At 50.4% G+C, this 24,482-nt stretch overlaps 1 protein-coding gene across 1 annotated transcript in view; it reads right to left on the bottom strand.

Moving 5' to 3' along the window:
* The window catches only part of TMEM178B (transmembrane protein 178B), a 340,361-nt gene that overhangs the window by 220,350 nt on the left and 95,529 nt on the right, over positions 1 to 24,482 (bottom strand). Inside the window, exon 2 of the mRNA XM_047695273.1 lies at positions 7,028 to 7,141. Within this exon, the coding sequence (XP_047551229.1) occupies positions 7,028 to 7,141 (114 nt within the window). The remainder of the gene's footprint in view (positions 1 to 7,027; positions 7,142 to 24,482) is intronic.

Genomic DNA, 24,482 nt, shown 5'->3' with positions numbered 1-24,482 from the left:
GTAGATCCCAGGTCATCCCCACTTTTCCCTTGCTCCAAAAACAAACAAACAAACAAACAAAAAACAGGCCATGCCTCTGTGAGAGGTAGTTTGGGCTTCTATTTTGCTTTTATGCCCTCTATAAGGAGTTCTTGCTGACATAAGTGAGGAGTTCGGGACCCATGATGTGTGCACGTCAGTAGCATTAGCCTGCACGTTCTGGGTAGTCAATAAACATTAAGCAACAAGCAGTCTGATCCCTTGCCAGGTTGGCACCTGGAAATAGATCATCCAATTTGGAAAGCAGAATACCTTTTAATATCCCCTCCAGCTCCTAACACGGGGCTTCTCCATGAATATTGAATGAATAAATGAACAAATGGGCGAGGGAAGTTGGTGGGGTTGTGCCCAGATCTCCTTTGTGGCGTCCAATTCACAATGCTCAGCGGAGGAGACAGGTTCCAATGTACAGAAGCTGTGAGAATGCTCCTAGGTCAGACTCCCAGCTAATGCCCCACACAAACTTGGACTCACACATTCGTGAGTTGTGTTTGACAATCACAATGACACCGACACGGGGATTCTCAGATTTGCTTCAGTACGGGGATCATCAGTGCATCTTTAACAGAAAGCACTGTATCCTCCAACCCAACTTTTACCCCAGACTTCGTTCCTTCCCACTCCTGAGGCCATCTCAGAAATAAACCCCCATCCTGTCCACTCCATTCCTGTCACCGACCCCCAGTGAGGCCAGCCACCGCAGTAGGTGGGAGTGAGAGCATCTGCACTATGATTTTAGGGAACTCCACACTACCTTTGACCACCGCGCTGTCATCCCTTTGGGTTAGGTCTTTTGAAAGTTAAAAATACCATTGGGGGGCGGGAATCCAAGAAGACATGAGCACCTTTGCATGAACAAGTTCATTGAGTTTTTGACAGGCAGGGGAAGCTGTGAGGAGGAGGAGTGTCCCAGCAGGAGTTACCGCTGCAAGGGCAGATGGAGGTGCAGTGGCACGTGAAGGGGGCTGTGCTCTCTGCCTGGCTTGCTACAGAAAAAACCCAGAAGCTCTGGGAGGACAGGCACGGAGCAGCCCATGGGGATCCTCAAAAGTTTACAACATTCCCTGCAAGGGCTAGGTGGGGCTGAGGGACAAAGACGATTTGCAAAAAGCAAAGACTTCAGGACACCAACTGACATATGGTGATGTCCTGATGATTGAGTTTCTGTGCGACCAAGCTTTCACAGTGCTGGGGATTGTTTCTTGCTAGGCATGACCCCCACGGAGGCCAGTCTTGCAAGCAAGAGGCAGCTCACAACAGACTGCACACAGTAAGAGCCTCACGCAGGCTGGCTCTGATGCGGATGCAGGGGAAGGAAAATGGCTGACACTGCAGGGGACCCAAGCTTCTAATGTCTGGGATGTTTACTTCATTAAGCTGTTTTACATAACAGCAGCCAGAAACAGAAAGGAAAAAAATAGCTGGAGGGAGTCCGCTGGAGTTTGGACCTGGATTCTGAGTCTCTGATTCCTCCAGTCCAAGGTGGAACCTCTGGTAAACCACTTTCTCCCTGGCTTGGCTACTCTGTCTGCAAAGGAGCTGGAACACTGCGCTGGGCTCCTAGGAGGAAACCTCGAGCCACCCTCTGAGGGGCATTACAGTGGATATGAGCAAAGAGGTAGTCATCACTGTGGTAGTTACTGTTATTTTATTTTCATCCCAAGCCCCTTGGTCTACCACATTCATCTCGTCCTGACTAGGGATGGCTGGGGAAGGAGGGACCAGAAATCCAGGCAACTCCTGAGCTTGGAGCCCAGAAGTCTGAATGGGCAGAAAGTCCAGAGCGTAGATGAACAGGCTGGTCCAGGAGCTGCCAGGGCAGTTCACAGGGAAAGGAAAAGACAAGTGCCATCAGGCAAGGAGTGAACATAAATCCAAGTCCAAAAGGCCAAAGCCAGGGGGAAAGAGCAGGAAGTAGCCTTGGGAGCAAGAGGTAGGCATGACCTGGGGGTGGCTAGAGGGAATGAGACAGCAGCCCCAGGGAGACTAGGGTCCAGGGGCAGGATGCACTAATTATGGAAAGAGGAGAGGATGTAGAAGAGGCCAGAAGAGAGGGAGACCAGGTAGGGCTTGGCCAAGCAGAGTACGGTAAGTGTTCTGCGCTGAAATGTACAACAGAGCAGCAGGACAGACCAAGCTTCTCACCACACACCAACCTGCATGGGGGTTGGTCCCCAAAACTGAGCTAGCCTACAGGCCCCCCACCATGGGCACCCTCCAGCTTTGGGGTCAGGGAGCCAGGTGTGTCATCCGAGGGTCTACATTAGACAAGAAACTTCCGGATTTTCATTTCTTCTCCCTCTTTTAGCACATTCACTGAAATGCCCTTGCTTCTTCAGGGCCTCATGCTCCATCTCAGTCTGTCTCCCTCCCTCCCCTACACCCCTGCCCTCCTCTCCTCTCCTCCCTCTTTAAGGACCCATCTTATTTCTTGGACCCCCACTTCCCGGAGCTACTGTGTGAGCGTGTTTGTGTGTTGTTGGAGGAGCGCCCTCAGGAGGATGGGGGAGCAGGGATGGTGATGTCCGGGACGGCGAGCATTCCTCCCCTCTCCCTCCCCGGCCAGCTGGAAATGCGCCCTGTGACCATCCGATCTAATTAACTGAAATTTCAGTTTTGACAGAAGGAGGCTTTAAAAAAATAAATAAATAAACAACGCTAGCTTTCTTGGCCCTCAGCCTCCTGAGAGATAAGGCAGAGGCTCTGGCTGCAGGGAAGTGGAGTCCCAGCTCCCTGATTCCCGCTGCCAGGGGCAATCAGCTGCGAGCAGAAACCTCCATCTTGAAAACACCATGTGGAATGGAAAACCGTAACTACACAAAAATGGTGACTCAGGAGTGCTGGGGCTCACACCCCAGGGGAAACTCAGCAGCAGCAAATCAGAGATCGGAGGTACGTACCCTTCTCGTACCTTCCACCAGGTGCCTGCCCTGTGACCCCCAGACAGGCTCCCCGGGACCAACTGGTGCAACTCCACTCGTGCCAGCTCCTTCTTGCAGAAGCCCTGATCTCTCAGACGTCTTCCCAGACCCAGCTTTCTCACCCTCTGGGCTCCCCGGGCCCTAGCACAGGCCACCAGGCTCCCTGCCCACCCACCTCCCCTTACCCAACCAATGGCCACATGCAGGCCTCCTGCTACGCTGTAAGGGCATCACCAAAGGGACTCCAGGGGCACATGGAGCAAAGGCAGAGCCACTGGGGATGGCCTCAGGGGCCCTTGGAGGTGGCAGGAGGACACAGAATTCTCCCAATAAGGGCTGCAAACTCAGATAGAGCTGCAGAGCATGAGAAGCCTGTGGGGTCATTGTTTTCTAGAGACAAGAGGAAGTGGCAGTGTTTCAGGTGCCACCGCAGTGCCAGCCTGCTTCCCCCTCACCGCCGCTCATCTGATTTTGTCATAATCAAAACATCACACCAGACAGCCCATCCAGAGAGTAGCACCGGCCAAGCTCGTCTCCCGTCGCCACCGTCCCACCCTTACAGGCCCCACGCTGGAGGGGGCTGGAGGCTCTGAGTCAGACCCACGGAGTCTGGACAAATGCCACTCGGGGTCACTGGAACTTAATGGGAGGCAGCGGACGGACAGGGAGGCAAGGGGATTGCCCCAGACAGAGAGCCATGCCTGGGGGGAATGAGGGCACAACTCCAACTCTGAAAGGGGTTCTGCCTCCTCCCAGGGAGCTCCGATCTGGGTGGGAAAGACAACAAGCATAGAGTGCCTCACCAGCCATCGCCATCCAGCCCAAGTAAACCTCGCCAACACGTCATTCAGACGAGCCAGCATTCAAACCTCAGAGACCGCCCCCCACCCCCCCACCCCCACACCCCCCCCACAGGCACACACTTATACTTTTGGCTCTCTGGCCTTTATTCCCCAGGGTGGTGATCGTCTCTTTACACCCGGATTTATAAGCCTAGTGACCTACAAATAATTTTATTCCTCCACTACTCTTCACTTGACCATAAAGTGGATGATCTCTCAGCCAAACAGTGAAGCCTCCCACTGGTAGTGGAAACTGTTGGGAAACCACAGCACAGTTTTAAACCAAACTGTGCTTTTCCTATTAGAAAAAGATATATATATTTCCCCACATCAAGGGGTGATGACCACATGAAGAACATTTAACCTCAGTTTAAGCAAAGTCTGAAATATTTTCCAAGTTGTTTCAGAAAAAATACTGATTTCTTGCCTTTGGTAAATATGATCTATTGAGAAAAAATGACAGAATGTAGGATATTATGGTCAAATTCCAAAATGATAACCAGCCTGGGATCAAATGGATTTATTTGATCTCATTGACAGTATTACAGAGTACAGAACTCTCAAATATGAAATCAGAGTCCCAATTTTTTTTTTTCATTTCCAAAGGTTGGTTGTAGGGGTTGGCTAGTCTTTGTAGTTTCTACTTTATTTCAAAGGGGGCTCATGAGCCCCCTTCCCACCTAATATCAATCAATATCTGACCTTTGAAAATTGAAATTGACATTTATTATCCTTTCCCATGACATCAGCATTGCCAATTATACTTAGCACCAACGTCAGATGGGACAGATGCTCACCTACCCTCTGTCTGAAAATAGCTATCACTGATATCAGGAATGGCAAATGTTCTCTCCCTGCTTAATAGCCCATTAGGCCACTCTGTGAAATAGGCAGACAAATCCCTCCAAAAAGCATCCGCTTCACCCACCGTGGGATGCCAAAGACTTCATGTATCAGTTGGTGAGAGCGCTTTTATCCATTCAAAACAGAAAACTGTCAGCACCCCGATTCACAGGCAGAATCTGCACACTCGAGTTTGCAGAACCCAATGGTGCCGCGGTTTCAGAACAAGGACCCCAGAGACGCTGGACTCCAAGAAGATTCCACAAACCTTAGCGTTGGCCTCCTCTCTCTGTCTTTGCCAACACCATGTAACATGCCAGCGATGCCACAGTAGGTAATTTAGTCGAATTCCAGGGATCCAGGGATCTACTGTGCGCAGCCCACAGCATTCTACTGGGTTTCCCTGGAAATGCCTCAGAGCAATTTACACTAATTCTCCTTCTTGCTGGAAAAATCTCACAAACTACCTTAATTGCTTGAAACAATTATACTATATTGTAATCATTACACTGCCTTGTAATTATTTGCGTTGTGAATGGGTCCCTCCCCCTACCTCCCCCCCCACCCCGCACCTCTACCTCCAGGTGTGAGCTCTTTCAAAGAGTTCCTGTGGCCTCAGTGTTCGCTATGTGCCTGGTACATAGAAAAACTCAGTACCTTTGGTTGAATTGAGTAAATATGAACCGAAGCCACGCCGATCACTTCTTCTTAGCTTCTGTTATGACCCCATAATTTAAGTTATATTTAACTGGATACTCGGCAAGGCTTATCACGAACCTTGAACATCTACTGCAGGCTTCTGTTACCGTAGACCAATGAAAGTGGGAAATGAGCAGTCATTTTCGAGTCTCTATGTAATTGTCTCCTTAAGTGTCTACGTCCAAAAAAAAAAATTTTTTTTTTTTTTAGTAATCCTGATTACTAGTATTTCTAAGGCAAATCTCACATTAAAGTTAAGTAAGTATGTGTAAGCCTAGCTCAGTGTCTGGTACACAGGAATGCACTTGCAACGTTAGTGCTCTGTCCCCACGTTCTGCTTGCTGTGTCTGGTAATGTCAAAGCCTGAAGGTAACAACTTAGTTAATGCTTTCCCAGCCACTGACACCAGCCCCACCACTTCAGGCCAGTGGCGGGAGCAATCATCCAGACACCTGCTCACAGTCTTTTTTTCCTGAAACCAGTGAATCGTTGCTCTGTTTTAATTTTACGTGCCTCTCTCCCCTCCCTCCACCTCAAGCCATGGTCATTTGATTAAAGCCAAACTAACAAGTGGAAGATACCTGTCAGCCAACAAGCATGCAAAACGGGACTCGGCAACAATGAAGGGAAGAAAGAGGTTTTCGATCTTCTTCAAAACTGACGAAACGATTTAGCAAACCATAAAAGGCCCTCCCTCGCATATCAGCATAAACTGATTTCTAACCTTTTGAGATCACATGGGGGGAAGGCTGCAACAGAAAAGAAGTGCCAAATGCAGCAGAGACAACCCAGAGCAGAATGTGTCCCCTGAAGAACTGTGCCACCAGTGAAGGACAGCTTCCCAGACACGGACAAGCAGGACAACTCCATGGAACGGGAAAATGGAAATAGCCAACTACCTTGGCTTGCTCACGAAGTCATCCTCTTACCACAATTAGCATCTCTGAGGGTTCCCGACCAAGAAACTCCCTAAGCTTTGGAGGCAGCTATCCTGACTTCGCCTGGGGAGTCACATGCGCACCGGATCCCCAAGCCTCTCGTTCTTGGGAAAACATGAGATCCTCCTACCCCTTAGCGACCCACCCAGACACAAACTCCCAATGCTATGCAGCCTGCAGCCCCCAGCGGCCCTCACCAAGTACAAAGAACGGCACGAGGGATTCACAGGTTGCCACGAGAATTCTCCAAGCAACTCGGGAGACGCACTGAAGTTAGATCCCAGGAGCTAGTTTCGTTAGGTGGTGAATTCATACCCAGGTAACCAAGTAAGATTACCGATCATTGTCTGTTGTTTTGGGGTTGTTGGTTTTCTTTTCTTTCTTTTTTTTCTTTTTAATGCTACATGTATTTGTTGCCTTGATTTATTATTTTTTTTAAGTAGGCTCTCTGTCCCAACATAGGGCTTGAACTCACAACCCCAAGATCAAGAGACACATGCTCTTCCAATGGAGCGCCCCTGTTTTTAATTTTAAGAGCAAACTCTGTAAGTCTAATGCCATCAAAGCCAGTGAAGGCTATTCTGACCCACAGGCACTGACACTTGAAGGAACCGCTGTCGTGCTCTGAGACCATCTACAGGCCTAAGAGGCACATCTGTCCGTCCATACCAGGCTGCCGATGGGCATCCAAACTTCTGTGACCTCTGAAGTTCACCGCCAGAGAAAGAAACTCAGGTGTACTTACGAAGGGCGTGCCACTCGTCCTGACGGATGGTCTTCGTGATGTTGAAAGTGAGGTTCCTGGGGATGGTGGCTGAGGAGTAGTGGTATTTGATGTACGTGCATCGTTCAATTTCTCCTGCCGAAGAGAGACAGGAAACCGAACGTTAATGGGCAGCAACCGCATCTTGAGGCAGTTTCTGGGACCCATTTTTCTGTCCTGGGGAAAGAGACTTGTCTCCTATCAGGCCTGGTGACAACTATAGTTACACAAGGCATTAACTTTGACTCCAAAAAGTCATGTCTACTTTCCAGAGAGTCAACTATAAAGTCCAACACCATTGATTTAGATAGAAAAATACCTCCCCGGCATCATTCAGGGATAGAAAGAACCAGCCTCTTCTCAGCCTTCTGGGGGGAGGGAGGGTGGAAATCAAGCCCCTTAACACACTCAACATCAGGTCCAATGGGACCTTTCCTGATCATTTGACTAGCGAAGCATGCATTGCTCACTTATCAAAGGACTCCTATCTCAGAACAGAGTTTCTCAAAGTGTGGTCCAGGGACGGACCATCAGCATCCTCCAAGAACTTGCTAGAAATGTCCTTTCCTAGGCCTAATCCCAGATCTGCCAAATCAAAAACTCAGAGGTAGAGCTTGCCATTTGAATTGTAATAAACCCTCCAGGTGATTCTTTTGTACGCCAAAGTTTGAGAACTACTGCCCCCGAGAATCTAACAGAATTACCAATGTATTACTTCATAAATCCAGCTTGTTTGCAAATTCCAAAAGAAAGGGCCAATTAGGAGTTCCTTCCCCGTTACTTTTGGTCTCCTGCAGGCATGTCTTTTGACACTTGCATATCTGGGGAATACTAAAACTCAGTGTCGGGGGAGTCATTGTGAAGAATCAGGGAAGAAGTGATTTTTAAGGGTTAGGGGTTTAAAATGTGGTTTTGCACCTGAATAGATTTTGATGGTAATCCATTTTGCACCCCACTGATTTTCAATTTATAAGTGGTGACACCTGATTGAATCGTTTGACGCCCCCCCCCCCCTGGCTCCCTGTCTGCAGGGAACACGGCAATTGGTGAAGGTCAGTAATTGAGACAGTAGCTCTCGTGAAACGGACGCCTTACTGTAAATCCTATCTGGACGACTGCCCTACTGTGAGTTACTGCAGATACTCTTCCAGTGGGACAGACACTGTTCAAAGAGGCAAAGTTTGGAGAAAGTGCTAGACACGCTTTTCCTTTTTCGCCTCCTCTGCCTCTGTGCCCTTAGCCTCTCAATGTCCTCAAGTCTTTCACATGCCCCTGGCATGCCCCCTGACCACAACCCCCACTGGGCCTTCCTTCTTCCCTAACTTGCTATCTTGCTATGCCTTCTTGGAAAAGTAGTCTATTAGACCATCTCAACTCACGTTAAGACCCTAAGGCCATGATGCTCTGATTTCCATGACTATCTCCAATAGCATCACCTCCCATACGGTCTACAACATAATAAACTCCCTGGCCATCCCCAATGCCTCCCCATCTCTAGTGGGGCCTGTCCTCCCTGACATCCAGTTGGTCACCAAGTCGGAAGCCAGCCCATCCTCTGTGCCTTCAGCCTCTAGAGTAATTGTGTGAATACAACAACCCATCTCAGCAAACAGCACATTTACTAAGGAGTTGCTTGCAGGAAACGCTTGTCAAGGGCTTCATAAACCGATGGTTTCCTGCTCTACTCATGTCATGACACACACAGAAGAGATGTGTGCAAGGCTCCTCCGGATGAACAGATGCCGCCTCCCTGTGAAGGAACCAGCACCCCCAACCCACTTGTAACCCTCCATGTTCAGGACTTTTCCCAAAGGCAGAAACCCCCATGCTAGATGTAGTCTTACTTCGTCCTTCATACAACCCAATTAAGTAGGCGTTGCTATGACCATCGGCATAATAGGATATTTCACAAAAGAGAAAAAAGGCTCAAAAAAATGAAGGGACTTTCCCAAGGAAATGGCACCACCGGGATGAGAACCCAGAAGCATGTGACCAGAGCTTCCCTCCACCAGGCCACCTTCCACAATGCTGCTTGGACTGCATTCCAGAAAGGAAACCAAGGTCTCTTTTATGCATGGGATCAACCGCACACTCCTCGGGTGGGAAGTCCCAGCAGGGGGGCTTTCCCACCCCACCCTGCGTCCGCTGTATCCAAGGCCTCTGCACCTTCCCTCCAAAGAAGTGGCCAGTATGGTGGCTCCCTGGCAAAGCCTTCCTGGCAGCTTGGCCGGCACCCCGCAACAGCGAGCAATAGTGGTTCGACCAGGTCCCTCCGCTCCCCTCCCTGAGCTCCTGCCCTACTGCGGCAAGCACACCGATGGGCTGTGATTTATCAGTTCACACGCCTCGCTCCCCCCACTAGATTATGAGTTTCTCAAGGGCAGGGACTGGTCTTATCCATTCATCTCGCTCTGCCCGGCTCCCAGCACCGGGTGAGCACCAGTAACACGTGCTGGGAGGAAGAGAATGAATAATCAGAGCCGCCCTCTGCAAAACCACAGTGGGAGAGGCATCCAGCCGCTTCTGTTCCATGCAAGGGACTGAAATAATTGAGGCGAATCAGAAGCTAACAAATGAAGGGAAGGGATGGCTGCAGAAGCCCTTTCCTATCTGGATACAGTTAGGGAGGGAGGCTTATCCGGTCACGGCGACGTGGGGAAAAACCAGACAGGCACAGAACAGCCTCTCACTGCACTTTGGAAATGTAAGCCGAGGGGCAACGAGGTCCATGTTTCTGGGTTTTGTTTTAAGAAGAAAGAGGAGAGAAAATACAAAGGGTAGAGAATTGTATCAAGAATCCAGATCATCAGTGACCTGATCATCGAGCAGGTCGTGCTGGATGCCGCTTCGGAGACGCCAAGCAGGATCTCCCTGGAAATGGCCAGATGGGTGGCCATCACCGATGTCTGAGAAAAGTAGCAGATTCCTTGGCCAAGATCAGGTTCTCTCAGGCTCAAAGCAAACTCCGTAAGTGGCCATGGGTTCCAGGCAGGCTACAGCCAGCTGCCTCCATCTCCCGCCCCCCCCCAGGCCCCCAAGCCCCCCAGCCCTCGAGCCACCTGACACTTGGCGCTGCAGGTGATGGGCCCGAGTCGGGCCTGGAACAGCCCCGCTGGAGGCCTCACTATTTGCTTTGCCTCAGGGAGGCAAGCATCCTGTCTTTGACAGCAATTAAATGTGAAAGACTCAAATATTGCCTAAGAAGAGAAGCAAAATATTTATCCATGTGTCTGCAGGTCCTGTCAGTGTGCTGGGCTTTTGTAAATACAGGCGCCATCTGGGCACCGAATTCGTGTGCCCAGAACGTGGGCTTCCCAATACAAATAAGTTTTCGGGCAACAACCCAGAAGGGCTACCTGAGAGGCAGGGGAGAAGCCCACAGCCTTCCCTGGAGGGAAGGTCAAACCTGTCTTCCCGACTCCTACCTTCCAGCAGGGAGGCCTCAGCCTGGATAGGGCGGGGGGCACCCTCAGGAATGAGGACAACTTAAGCCTTCATCCATACTCTGCTTTTGGGGCTGGTGACCCTCCTGTTGGCCCCCTCAGGCTCCCGGGCAGACAGGATACCCAAATGGGTAGTTAAGAAGAATTTCAAAAATGGAAAATTTACAAAGCTGAGCACAGGGTGTGCTGAGGCCAACAATGGGGGTTGTGGGGACGTACAGCCGGTGACAGAAGGACTTGGCATAACCTAAGCCTGGGGAGACAGAGGGAGCAGACACCAGAACCCAGAAAGAATGGCCGCAAGGGGAGGGGTGACATGACATGACCTTGGGCAGAGGGTCTCAGCCAGCCAGGGGTGAGGGGACTAGGAATAAACATGCAACCTCTCACTTCTCCTTCCCCCAGTAGCCCAACCTACCAGAAGCTGGAAGGGGTTGGGGGGCAGGAGCTGAGAACAGGTGCAAAGTGGAGGGGATCCGAGGGGCAAACACGGGCGTCCCTTTTTTCCCTTTCCTCCCTCCTCCTCTCCCATCACCCTGGCCCCGCTCTCCTTCTAAAGGCATCACTCCCGTTCTCCCTTAACTCCAGTGTCAGCCAGCTCCTTCTCCCTTCCACCTCCCCCTGCAAAGGAAGACCCCAGGACAAGGAAGAGTGGGAGACCGTTCCCGTCCTTTTCCCCCATCTCAAATCCTTGAGGACCCAAGGCCCGAGTGTGATGACTCACTTTAAGCCCTCAGTGTGATCCTTACGCACAGGGAGCACTCAGTATCGTTAGTCTCACTCGCTGTCCTACAACTGCTTACTCTAAGGGGGCAAGACCGAAGCAAATCAGAAATAACATGAGCAACCACTGCTGACATCATGCCACATACATTTTAAATACATATATAAATACATAGATTATATATTTATATATATAATGAGAAATTTCTGCACACGAAAACCCTAGAAGGCTGGCAGATCAAGAGCTCTGACGTACCCTAGAACAGGAGGAGACAGAGCAGGGAAGGGAGAGGCAGAGACGGCACCAGACGCTGAATTCTGGATTCCGTTCATACCTTACAACAGTGCTGGTAAGCAGTTCTCCTCTCCTGCGCATCTGCCATTGGTGAGACCTGGTTTCCGAAACCCTTGTGGAAGGCTTCAATATCTTAAGGAGGAAGCTTCTCAGGCAAAGCGATTGGAGAGGCAGCCCTGAGACCCACCCCCACCCCCACTCCACTGGAAATTCTCTGCCCTGAACAGGTGCCACAGCACTTTCAATTTTTCCATTAGAGAGTTGTTCCTTTGGATCAAGTACGATGCTATTAGAGCTCTAAAGGGGCTGCCCTCTAAAGACGTTCAGACGGGTAGCGCTGAGTCACTAACAGGGCTGTGAGTAAGCGAGCTCCCAGAGAAGCTGGGAAGGGCATGAAGAATCCACTGAGGGAGGGGAAGGGCAGGGCGTGTGCAAAGGCAAACTCACACAGGGTGGGCTCCAAGAAAAAGGGAGGACATGGGAACTCCCCCACCCCCATGTTGAAGGCGGAGTGATTGGTACAGCCACTATGGAAAACACTATGGTGCTTCCCCAGGGACAAAAAATAGTACTACTGTATGATCCAGCAATCCCACTTACAGGTATGTATTTGGAGGAAATAAAATCACTATTTTTTTTTTATTTTGTTTATGTTAAGTAATCTCTACACCCAACACAAGGTTTGAACTCACAACTGGAGATCAAGAGTCACATTCTCTATCGACTGAGCCAGCCAGGCACCCCTGAAATCATTCTCTTTTTTTTTAGTTTGTTTATTTATTGGAGAGAGAGAAAACACAAGGAGAGGGGCAAAGGGAGATGAAGAAGCAGACTCCCCAGTGAGCAGGGAGCCCGACACAGGACTCGATCCCAGAGCCCTGGGATCATGGCTTGAGCCAAAGGCAGATGCTTAACTAACTAAGCCACCCAGGCGCCCCTGAAATCACTGTCTTCAAGAGACAGCTGCACACCCACGCTCACTGCAGCGTTATCCACGACAGCAAAGACATGGAAACAACCTAAGTGCCCATCAATGGATAAAGAAAATGTGGGAGACACATGTGTGTATGTAGGTAGGTAGGTAGATATATATGAATATATATAACAGAGTATTGTTCAGCCATAAATGCTGAACATAAAGGAAATCCTGTCATTTGCAACAACATCAATGGACCTTCAAAGTATTACGCTAAGTCACAGAAAGAGAGAGATCGTATAGTCTCCCTTATATGTAGATTTTAAGAACACACCGAGACAGAACAGATCAGCCATTGCCAGAGGCAGAGGGGATAGTGGTACGGGAGCTGAGTGAGGGTAGCCCAAAAGTAGGATACCGGTTATAAAAAAGTTCTGGAGATATAATATACAGCATGCTGACTCAAATTAATAACATACATTCAAAGGCTGCTACGAGTAGATCTTAAAGGTTCTCATCACAAGAAAAAAATTGGTAACTACATGGGGATGAATGTTCATTATTGTGGCGATCGTTTCTCAGTATATGCATAGATCAAGTCAACACACTGTGCACCTTGAACTAACACGGTATTAGATGTCGATGGTATTTCAATAAAACTGGGGGGGAAGTGGAACGAGTCAGTCTGGACATGTGATAGTAAAATGTGCTTATTGAGTTAAAAATATCTAAATGGTTTACTTATTATGGGACTTCAAGAGTTTTTAATGTATGCTGTGCCTCCCTCCCCCGCCCCTGCCCTCACCACCCCCAAGAAAGGACTGGTGTGGCAGGCAGACTCATCCCCAACGACTTTGACCCCGAATCCTTTCTTATTCAAAGAACAGTTCCTCCCACTGCATTGTGAGTTCCTCACCATCAGAAGCCCCGTCTCCTGTTTACACTCTCTCCCCAGACCCAGCAAGCCCTCCACACACATCTGGAGGGATGAAGAATGGAGATCGGGGTCTGTTACTCAATCAGATGATCCCTAAGGTAAATAAAGCAGTAGGCTCTGAGTATTTGCCGGCCTCCCCTCAGAAGCCATTTGCTGGAAGTTACCAGCAAAGCAACGCCAGGGTCAAATGTCCATCTGGGAACTGTGTCCGCATCTCGCCTTGAAATAAGCCTGGACCTCTGTGGACAGAGCCACAGCAGGGCCTCAGTGTACCTCGGATTCCCACTGCAGTCGCAGGGGGAACCCCAGGAAAGCTGACAGCACCCCCTATGCTCTCCCTGCCTCAACATGCTTCGCAAGCCCACTTAGTCCACATGAGGCAGCCTACAGGAGAACAGGAGAGGGGAGCAACCCTCAGGCAAGGGCGGGAGAGCCAGAGAGCAAGCATCTGAGCCCCTGGGGGTTGGGTGGAGCACAAGGCACGCTCTGCACAGTTACACAGAGGGCGACCTCTGGGACCCCACGTGCGGGGCTCACCCCAGCAGGCAGCTCAGCACCGCACACTTCACGGCTTTCTCCTCCCTCCCCTGTTTCCCAGGGACTCCCTCACATTTCCTGTCTATAGGCCACACTGGGGCAGGGAGAGCTAGAGGAGAGTGGGTAATGTGGTCTATAGACCTGACACCAGTGTGGATGGTATTAGGTAAAAGGACCCGGTCTGACTTAATCCTCATGTCTCCCTCATGGCCGGGCTCCCTCCTTAGAAGTCTTTTGGATGCCTACCCCATGTCGATGCTCCCAGTTCCTCCCAGCAACCCACTGGGGTTGATATGCTAGCGGTTTCCCCATCTGACTGAAGGAGGAAGCCTCACAGGCAGGTGAGGGCTCTTTCCAGAACCCCTCAGCCAGCCAGGAGAGAAGCCGGGGTCTCTTAGTGGGTGCACGACGCTTTCAGACGTCACAGCTGGGATGCCTCACGGCCTGTTAAGGGTTTATTGGGAAGAAGGATTTTTTTTTTTTTTTTTTTTTTGCAGCCCCAGTGCCTTGTAGGGAGAAGGAACTCTGATACATTCATTAGTGACGAAAGAAAGAAGGGGAGGAGGGGATGACACCCAGGCCTTCTCCGCTGCTCCTCTTCCTCGGTGCTGACGGCACAAGCGCCCACAACACGGGGGTCTGGCCTGCCGGCCCACCCGGCCTCAGCCTGCCCCTCAGGGGCGGCGTCACCCCCCGGCGTCTGACGGCCCTCCGTCCCCATTCCTGCCCAAGGCCTGTGCTCTGTGCTTAATATACGGAAAGATTAAACAGGGGGTAGAAACACGTGGAAAAACACTGAAAACCAACATTAAAAAGAGAGAGAGAGAGATGAAACCAGTTAAAGGTTTAAGTCTTATTCAAAGGGCATTTTTTTTTTTCAAGGAAAAAAAGAGTTAAAACGCCATCGTAACAGGGAGAGAAAGTGGGGAGCTTTCCCTGTAGCAAGTGAGGAAAGCCATCACCAGCTGCATTACTATCGTCACGGCGGAACACTTGAGCGGTCCTAAGAGGGAGGGTGGAGGTCCGGGAATTCGAGGTTAGAGATTAGAAGCCAAACCATGTCCCTGATGAAAAAGCCGGGAAGCAGACCAACGTGCTCCAGGGGTTCAAGGAGGGCAGAACAGCCGGGGTTCCCCACCCCTCCCAACCCTGTCTGCCAGTGGGGCAGAAGGGGGATAGGACTGGGAAGGGCACATGCTGGGCTACTCCACCAACCACAATCTCCCTGCCATGGGGGGTCAGCTTGTCCATTTCAAGAACCCCCACCTTCCGCTACCTTCTCAGGCGCCTCTTAGCACCTTCTGCTCCTCCCAGATGTTCTGAGCCCAAGAACTTGCCAGGCTTACAGCCGCTGCAGGCCCAGCCAGTAAAGGTTTTCTTTAGACTGAAGGAAAGTGTTAGGTTTTCTGTTTTTAATGCTTTCAAATGCATTCCACTGTGTGTGCTTTGTTTTCCCACTTGAGACTTTTAATGTCCGCATGCACTGCAGGGTTTACAAGCGGAGCCGTGTTCAGGGGGCCCTCCCGATTCACACACATGGCATTCCACTCTCAGAACCCCAGCTGCTGACTGCCAGCACCCCGCTCATCCCCCAACACGTGCCTGACCCCTCGCCTTGGGCCCGACGTCTTCCGCAGGCTGCTGCCATCACCAGGTGGTGTGCACATACGTCCCCTCTTTCTACCAGAACTAACAGCTTTGAGCAGGGGAGGCTGCCGGTTTTCAGCTCTGTGCTCCCAAGGGCCAAAATGGTGCCATGAAGTACTGTCATTCGTTCCAACCACAGCTTAGTTCGATGCCTGCTTTCTGTGTATTAGGTACTATACAAAGTTCTTTAGCACGCATTATCTCATGGAACCCTGGAAGGTAAGTCCTGTTACTCTCCCCATTTTGCCGATGAGGACGTAGAGGCTTAGCAAGGGCCCAGGTGGGATGCAAAGCCATCGAATACCATACCCATCAAGACACACTGAGGAAAGCCAATCAAGCTCTTCCGCAAGAAACCCCCGAGGTCTTCAGTCAGAAACAAATGAAGCAGAACTCTTCCGTTGACAGGGAATTCCAGCATCTCCAGGCTTTGCCGCTCTTACCAGAGTAAGATGAAGTGTTGGCTTCCAAAGTTCCCCAGAGAGTGCAGAGTCCCTGGTCATAGGGGAGGGGAACTTAGGGGGCCTCCCATGCGTGCCCCCCAGCCACACTCTTGTCCCCATTCCCAGGACAAGCCACTTAGCAGGAGAGCTCTCAGGCAAGTTACCCAAGCCCTCAGAGCCTCACGTCTTCAAAGGCAGAAGGCAGATAATAGCACTCGCCTCCTAGGACTGAGAAGCGTAAGCCAACCTAACGGCTGCCCTGTGTAAGCATTCAGTAAATGCCCTCATGCCCCTTCCCACCCCAAGTCACCTTTCCTTCCAGCGAGCGCCTTCCAGCTTCCACGCCCACGCAGCCACAAAACCCAGCATGACACTGGTTCAGTGGATATGTCAGTCTCTCCCCATACCACCCTCATCACCACCGTTCCCTCTCCAGGCCTGTGCGAAACCCAGGGGACAACACAGTCCCTGGTCTGGGAGCCAGAGCAGAACCACAGCAGCCTGGCTCTGTGCATGGGGAGCCACATTGCGGGGCTGGTCACACAAAGGGGAGAAGACACCAGCACTTTCCCCACTGAGACAGTCAAGCCACCACACGCTCAGGCAACTGTCTCTTCTAATTGGTTTGTCTGTATCTTGGTTACCTCCTGCCAGATCCCAAATTAGTTCAAGCCCCTGAAGAAATTCTTGGATTGTGAAGCTGTCATTCCACGAATCAGCTATCTGTCCCACGCATTTCATCAACGGGCCATCCCCATACAAGCCATTACTCACATCCATCCTTCAACAGGGCAGCGTTGAAGAAAGAACTCTGTGCACCTACACACAAAACTTTCCTTGTGACCAGAAAGCAGACCAGTAAGAGAAAGCAATTTGGGGAGGGCCCTTGGGCCTGCTGGGAATTCACACCCTGACGCGCCCACCCCAGGCCCACTCCCCAGTCTCCTCCACCTGGACACCGCACACCCCATCGACCTGCCCAAGGAGCATAGCCAGAAAGGGGACGAGGCCAGCTTGGCGTGGCCTGTGTGGGCTCTGGACATCAGGGTTTCCTTGTTGATCACTCACCCGCCATCTGTTTAATAAGCCCTTTGGACAATTTTCCAGAGCCCCCCCTAGCTCAGCTGCTCGTCTGTGTTCATGGACTCCACAGTCTTTTCCTTTCTGGAAAAATCGGGACACGGCTTTCCTGCCTCCAGGCTCACAGCACTCCAGAGGCCACCTAGGAGGGTCGGGTCCCCCTGCGTCAACAGGATGGCCCCACGGGAGAAACCGCCGTGCTGCCAGCTCCTCCCTGGCCCTCAGCGTCCCTGGCGCCCAACACTGCAGTTAACAACCAGAACAGAGGGGGGCGCCTGGGGGCTCAGCTCATGATCTCAGGGTCCTGGGATGGAGCCCCGAGTGGCGCTCCCTCCTCAGAGCGGAGCTGGCTTTTCCCTCTCCCTCTGCACCTCTTCCTGCTCTTCTCTCTCTCTCTCTCTCAAATAAATAAATAAAATCCTAAAAAAAAAAAAAAAAAGAAAAGAAACCAGACCGGCGGCCTCCCTGCTGGGTGACCAGCTCTCACAAGCGAGCTCGGGGTCCCCCGCTCCCCACAGAGCGTGGCTCCCACACCTCTGCCTCCAGCTCCCCCCCCTCACCAGCCCCTCTGCACCGCTTTATCCCTGACTGTGCTCCTTGACCCACACCCAAATAGCATCCGACCCTCCACAATCTTCTGTGCTAAAGGCCACCTTGTCATTTTAAGATCTATGATGGTTTTTACCCAGATTTCCACATTCCTGGGTTCTGAATGCCTTTCCCCCCTTGCTGAATCTTTTTAGCAGGTTTTCAACAAGACATGTTCAAATGTCATTACACAGCAACCCCCTCACCAAAGGAAATAGAGAACGACGGGTTCTTGTCCTGGCCCCCACAACACCCATCTTCCCGGTAAGGCTCGGGGCTGCCGCTTTTCCCCATTTGCTCATGTGTTTTCCAGCTTGAAACGAGCTGTTTGGGAAAGAAGAAGGTGAGGTATGGCTTTAAATTACCGTTGAGCGTGTAGTAAATAACCCGTTCCCTTATTCCCATATCACGGCCCTAATAACCTTCTAGAAAGTTCAGAGCCCCAAGCCATCACTGCCCTCCCCATGGCCCCCCTCCCAGGGCTCAGACACCCAGAGCGAGAGGCCGCAGCTCCTCCAGGCAGTTTCAGCTGGTGGAAGGATCATCAATCTCCAGGCTCTGACAGACAAACGAGGTGAGAAGGAGACCAAGTCTGGTTTTTCTCTGGAAAACAATGAGCTCATGCTTTCTCTCCGGGGACCCAGGAAGTGGAGACAGATCTCAAGATGGGGAGACAGTGATGGAGACAGGCAGGAGTGATGAAGGATGGGCAGGAAAGAGGGAGGAGACCAGTCTGGCACTTTTTTAATGTCACTTTTGATAAGAATCCCCAGCTCTCAGGCCAGAGGGAAACATCCATTTTCTTTAAATTAAGGATCCAGCATGAAGCAGTTGTCCTAAAGGGGAGGGACAGCGAGAAGATAAACTAGTCAGAAATTCTTCATTCTGCTCCTTCAGAGAAAAGATGATCGTTCATGAGTCACCAAAATTGCAAATCCCACAGCAAAGATGGTTCTGCCTTTCTCTCTCCCTGCTGCTCGGGTGTGGGGTTCAAGATCGGATACGTGGAGGAAGACTTCAGGTAGCTTTTCCGATGGTGGGCCTGACACCCCCTCCCCCGTGGGAATCTTCATAAGGCCAAAGGCCAGTCATTTCTGACAGGCTGAACCAGATAAAAAAAAGGAGAATTCAGATAGCTGTCCAGATGTTTCTAAACAGCTAAATGAATGTCTGATTGCAGCTAGGGGAAAAAGATATCCAGATTACAGAATTTTCTGGTTTTCATTTGGGAAAAGGGAGTTATATAATCCTGATTTTCTTTACCAGTTAATTCAGAGAGAGAGAGAGGAGAGAGAGATTGTATGTGTGTCCCTGTGTATCCCCATCCGGAAGCGTGTGTGTGTTTGGGGCAGGATCAGAGGAAGAGGAGTTGTAGATCAGAAACCAAACCCAGGCGATTAATTATTTTACTCCTCACCCTGTTGTGTGCCTTAGCTAAACACTGAATGGAAACTAAAGCTCACAAAAAGAAAGCAGAAAGCCGCAATAAATTATGTGGGGTTTTTTACCTCTCTCCAAAACTATTTCTTGTTGAAGGTAATTCGCTTGGCTAGGCTGGAGATGTTAAGCGTTAACTTTGCCGGACTCACTAGTTGGAATGAACTCGAACCCGGTGTGAATTTGTGACCAGTGAATTGTCCCCCGTGACTCCAGCAGCCCTCCTGTGGTTGAGGGCCTGGGCCCCCGAGCCTGCCTGGGGCTACACCGGGCTTCGAGACCTGTGGGGGTAGGACAGTGGCCAAATTAATGCAAGTTTCTGTTCCTCCACTTTGAGAAGAATCCAATTTATTTTAAAGATTTTATTTATTTATTTGACAGAGATCACAAGTAGGTAGAGAGGCAGGCAGAGAGAGAGGAGGAGGCAAGCAGAGAGAGAGGAGGAAGCAGGCTCCCTGCTGAGCAGAGAGCCCAATTCAGGGCTCAATCTCAGGACCCTGGGATCATTACCTGAGCTAAAGTCAGAGGCTTTAACCCACTGAGCCACCCAAGTGCCCCCATGCCTCCACTCTGAAGGGAGGGGATGCAAACATCCACCCCCTAAGGGGCGCTGAGAGATTTCAGTGAATTGATACAGATAAAGCATGGAACACCAGGCCCACTGTAAGCTCTCCATAAGGTCTGCAGCTATACTATATCCACAGAAGATGTTGATTTCTTACAAATCAAAACCACAATGAGATACCACCTCACACCCGTCAGAATGGCTAAAATTAACAAGCCAGGAAATGACAGATGCTGACGAGGATGTGGACAAAGGGGAACCCTCCTACACTGTTGATGGGAATGCAAGCTGGTGCAACCACTCTGGAAAACAGCATGGAGGTTCCTCAAAAAGTTGAAAATAGAACTGCCCTACGACACAGCAATCGCACTGCTGGGTATTTACCCTAAAGATACAAACGTAGTGATCCGAAGGGGCACGTGCACCCGAATGTTTATAGCAGCAACGTCCACAGTAGCCAAACTACGGAAAGAACCTAGATGTCCATCAACAGATGAATGGATAAAGAAGATGTGGTATATATATGCAATGGAATACTATGCAGCCATCAAAAGAAATGAAATCTTGCCATTTGCGATGACGTGGATGGAACTAGAGGGTATTATGCTGAGTGAAATAAGTCAATCAGAGAAAGACAATTATCATATGATCTCCCTGATATGAAGAAGTTGAGAGGCAATGTGGGGGGTTTGGGGGGTAGGAAAGGAATAAATTAAACAAGATGGGATCGGGAGGAAGACAAATCATAAGAGACTCTTAATCTCACAAAACAAACTGAGGGTTGCCAGTGTGGGAAGGAGGGTAGGGAGAGGGTGGTTGGGTTATGGACGTTGGGTAGGGTATGTGCTATGGTGAGTGCTGTGAAGTGTGTAAACCTGGCAATTCACAGACCTATACCCCTGGGGCTAATAATACATTCTATGTTGATAAAAAATAAAAAATTTTTTAAAAAGATTATTTCTTCTATACATCATACACCACGAAAGTTTTTTTAAGATACGAAGTGAGCACGTATCTGGCATGTTTTTGCAAAAGAAATGCATGCCCTAGGAGAGGTTGCAGGCATCCTGTCCTTTCCCTGCCTTGTGCACTTTCTCAACTGGGCTCTGGCTTGCCCCCTACCCCAGCTCAGGGCCCTTTCCCATAGGCTCCAACCCTGGCTATATCCCACCACCACGCTCCCACCTCAAGGACTGAGACCACTGCCCCCCCTCCACTGCCAGCCACCTCTAACACCTGTTACAGCAGTGACCTTCCTGAACCCGTCTACTCACTCGACCCTCACTGACAACAATCACAGAAGCATCACTCTGAATGAACAGGACTAAGAAGTTGGACAACCCGTAACCAGCAAAGTGGCCATAGGGGACAAACGTCTGCCCGGTGAGGACATGGGTGGGAGCCAAGATGGAATTTCTCTTTTACACTTTCTGGAAATGCTGCCTCACATTCTACCTCCCAACCAAAATAGCAAAAACCCGACAGAGTCAGGGAATATCAGGGTTTGGTAAAGACTGAGGAGAAAGCAGCTTTCGGACAGTTGCTGGGAGTGTAAGTTGTTATATAAACACTTGACAAAAACCAAGTGAACTGGAGAGGCATATGCCCTACCGCCCAGAATTACGCCCTCGTGGGCAAACTCCTACTATGTGGGCAAGGACGTTCCGTACAGCTCTGATCAACCTAAAGGTCCATCAGTTAGAAAAGGAAAACATGGTTATGGTCACAGGATAGGCTATTCTACGATAGTTTAAATGAAAAAACTAGAACTGTACATATTAAGACAGAAAGAGTCCTCAAAATATAATGTTGAATGAAATAACAGAACTGTAGAGTCACACCTACAGTGTCTTTGCACCTTTTTATATTTTAAGTTTTTCCTCCCTTAAAAAAATGTACTCTTTTGGGACCCAATGAAAAAAAAACACAATCTCACTTCAGGAAGAAAGCCACCTGTTCTCTTAACAAAATCAAAGGCACATGATCTAAGTTTTAATGGCGGGAGACCCTCCCAGGGGGCCCTGGCTCACCTCCAGCTGACCTTCTCCTACGGCATCTCACTAATCACCCATGAGCCCCACTTCCCTCCCCTAGTGCACACAGGTGCCAGCCCTGCAGGGCTGGATGCCAAGTAGGACAAAGACATAGAGACAGAGGAAAGCAGAAAGGAGCACAGGACACAGCAAGCACTACCCGGTGCTGGGGGAGAGAGGGAAGGTCATGAATGGCTGAGGACATCGGGGAGCCTGGGGAAAGTGGGAGGACCACGCTCTCCAGCCCGGGAGGGTGCAGGACGTGGAAGAAGGGGTCGCCTTGGGGCGCCTGGGTGGCTCAGTGGGTTAAGCCGCTGCCTTCGGCTCAGGTCATGATCCCAGGTCCTGGGTTCGAGCCCCACATCGGGCTTTCTGCTCAGCAGGGAGCCTGCTTCCTCCTCTCTCTCTGCCTGCCTCTCTGCTTACTTGTGATTTCTCTCTGTCAAATAAATAAATAAAATCTTAAAAAAAAAAAAAAAAAAAAAAGAAGGGGTCGCCTGGGGCCAGCCAGTGTTTGACGAGTCCACAACTGAGTCCACAGGAGAAGACTACTCCAGAGTCAGGTTTGCGGGGGCCCCACAGGGGATCACTGGGGTTAGTGCCAGAGTACTGAGGGGGAGAACTCAGGCAGGGGACTGTCCAAGCACCAGAGAGGGGCCCGGCTACAGCTAGAGGCATGGACTAGGAGGACACACGCGAAGCCCTTCTGATGGACACTGGCTTCGTAGCCCCTTGGATGTGACCTGCTCCTGCAGTAACAGGTGCAGCATCATCCCTCCCACGTGCAGGGCTGGTACCGCTGCTGCATCTGAGCCTAACAGCTGGTCCAACTCCCAGAGCGCAGGAGCAGAGAGGCGGCGAGCGGGTGCCCTCTGGGACCCCAGGCATCAAACTGAGTGAGCAGAGGAAAGCACACCATCCCGATGGAGTAACCCGCTCCTCGACAGGCTGCCAGCGCCGCCCTAAGGGCAGTGAACAGTGCTCCTGGGCCCCTCACAGAACTGGCATGGCACCAGCTTGGAGGGGGCGCTTGGGGAAGGGGACCCAGAATCCAGAAAGCAGAGCTGAGAGCAGAGGAACCCCCAGGGCAAATTCAAGTCATCAGAGGGGCAGGAGGCTGGGAAGGGAGCAGGGCGGGATGGAGTGGTTAAAAGAGGACACAGGCAGCTATCACTGGAGAAATTTCTATTCCCTCACATTTGCCTAGCTTCTAGAAGAGGGACTACATGAAGATTTTCTAAATGAAAATAAATAAGACGACACTATCCCAGAGGTGGTGCTCCAAGTGCACACCACAGTGAAGCTTCTAGAATAGAATGAGACTCTAAGCAGCCTAGGGTTTGAGGGCAGGTAAGAAGTCGTCAAAGCCTGTGGAAACTGAACCACCAAGACAGTGAAACAGACCCGTGGAAATGGAGAATATCATACAGAGCGTCCCATCCTATCTGGTCTCCAGCCATCCCACCCTGGGAGCCCCATTAGCTCCCAGGACGGCCAGGATGGTGTTCATGCTGCTTCCTTCTGCGGGCCAGCCACTCCCCTCTCGCCCAGCCCAGGCAGTCACCTAGGGCTCCACTCCCACCCTGCCCACCAACACCCCAACAGGTTTCTCTATCGCCTCTAACATCTCAGCTGATCTCAGACCCTCCCTGCTACCTTCTGTCTCCATGAAATTTCCCACATGTCCCTGTGTCTCTCCAGGCGCTAGAGGCCCCGACTCTTCCCCCACACACACACCCCGCCCGCATTGTCCAGCTGGCGGACAATGTGATGGGATGGAAGGACTGGACCGGAATTCAGAAATCCAGGGGCAGCCTAAAACACACAAGCATTTACTGTATGGTCTGTAGAAGTCATGGACAGGGTGGCTTATGTAATATTTATTGTCTCACATTCTGGAAACTAAGTCCAAGATCAAGGTGCCAGGGCTATGTTCTGAGGAGATCGGTCCTCCTGGCTGCCTTGCTCTGTCCTCACATGGCACAGAAGGGGAGAGTGGGGAGGAATAGAGTGGCAGGGCAGGTCTTAGAGGAACACCAGTTCTATCCAATTAGCCTTATGGTGCCTCGTTTAATATCAATGACCTCCTGAAGGCCCTGTCTCCAAATAAAGTCACATTGGCGGTTAGGGCTTTAGTACCAGAACCCTGGAGTGACTCAGTTCAGTCCAAAGCACAGTAATGGTGGCAGCTCAAGTCAGTAGGAAAAAGATGGTTTATTTATAACTGGTATTCAAAAAACTGGGTGACAATTAAATTGAAGGCATACTTTTTACACCTTAAACCAGAATTAAGTCCAAGTAGATCAAACATTTATTTGGAAAAGAATTCATAAAAGTATCAGAAGAAAGCATGAGAAGATGCCTTTATAGCCATAGGGGGAGAAAGCCTTCATGACTATGACATGAAATCCCCAAGAGAACATATTGAGAAGTCTGACTATGCAAAAACACAAGATTTCTGCCTAGCAAAACCCACTTTAAGCAAAATCAAAAGAGAGAGATTTGCAGCAGAAATCACAAAGGACTGATTTCCCTCATACATAAAAAGCACCTACAAATCACTAAGCAAAAGATCACCAATCCGATTTTTAAATGACCAAAAGGAGAACAGACAGCTCATGGGCCTACAAAGGGACCTTGCACATATGAAAAGACGCTCAAGAGCACTCCAAAAGAGAGAACGAACAATTAAACCAGCACCGAGCTGGCATTTTCAACAACCATTCTGGCAAAGGTCTGCCAGTTTGATCACACATTGTGAGGTCAGGTGTGGGGAAACCAACACACTCATGA

This window comes from Lutra lutra, chromosome 11 (genome assembly GCF_902655055.1).
Source record: "Lutra lutra chromosome 11, mLutLut1.2, whole genome shotgun sequence".
NCBI lineage: Eukaryota > Metazoa > Chordata > Mammalia > Carnivora > Mustelidae > Lutra > Lutra lutra.
Note: the sequence above shows the minus strand (reverse complement) of the source record. Positions and strands in the feature narration are given on the sequence as shown.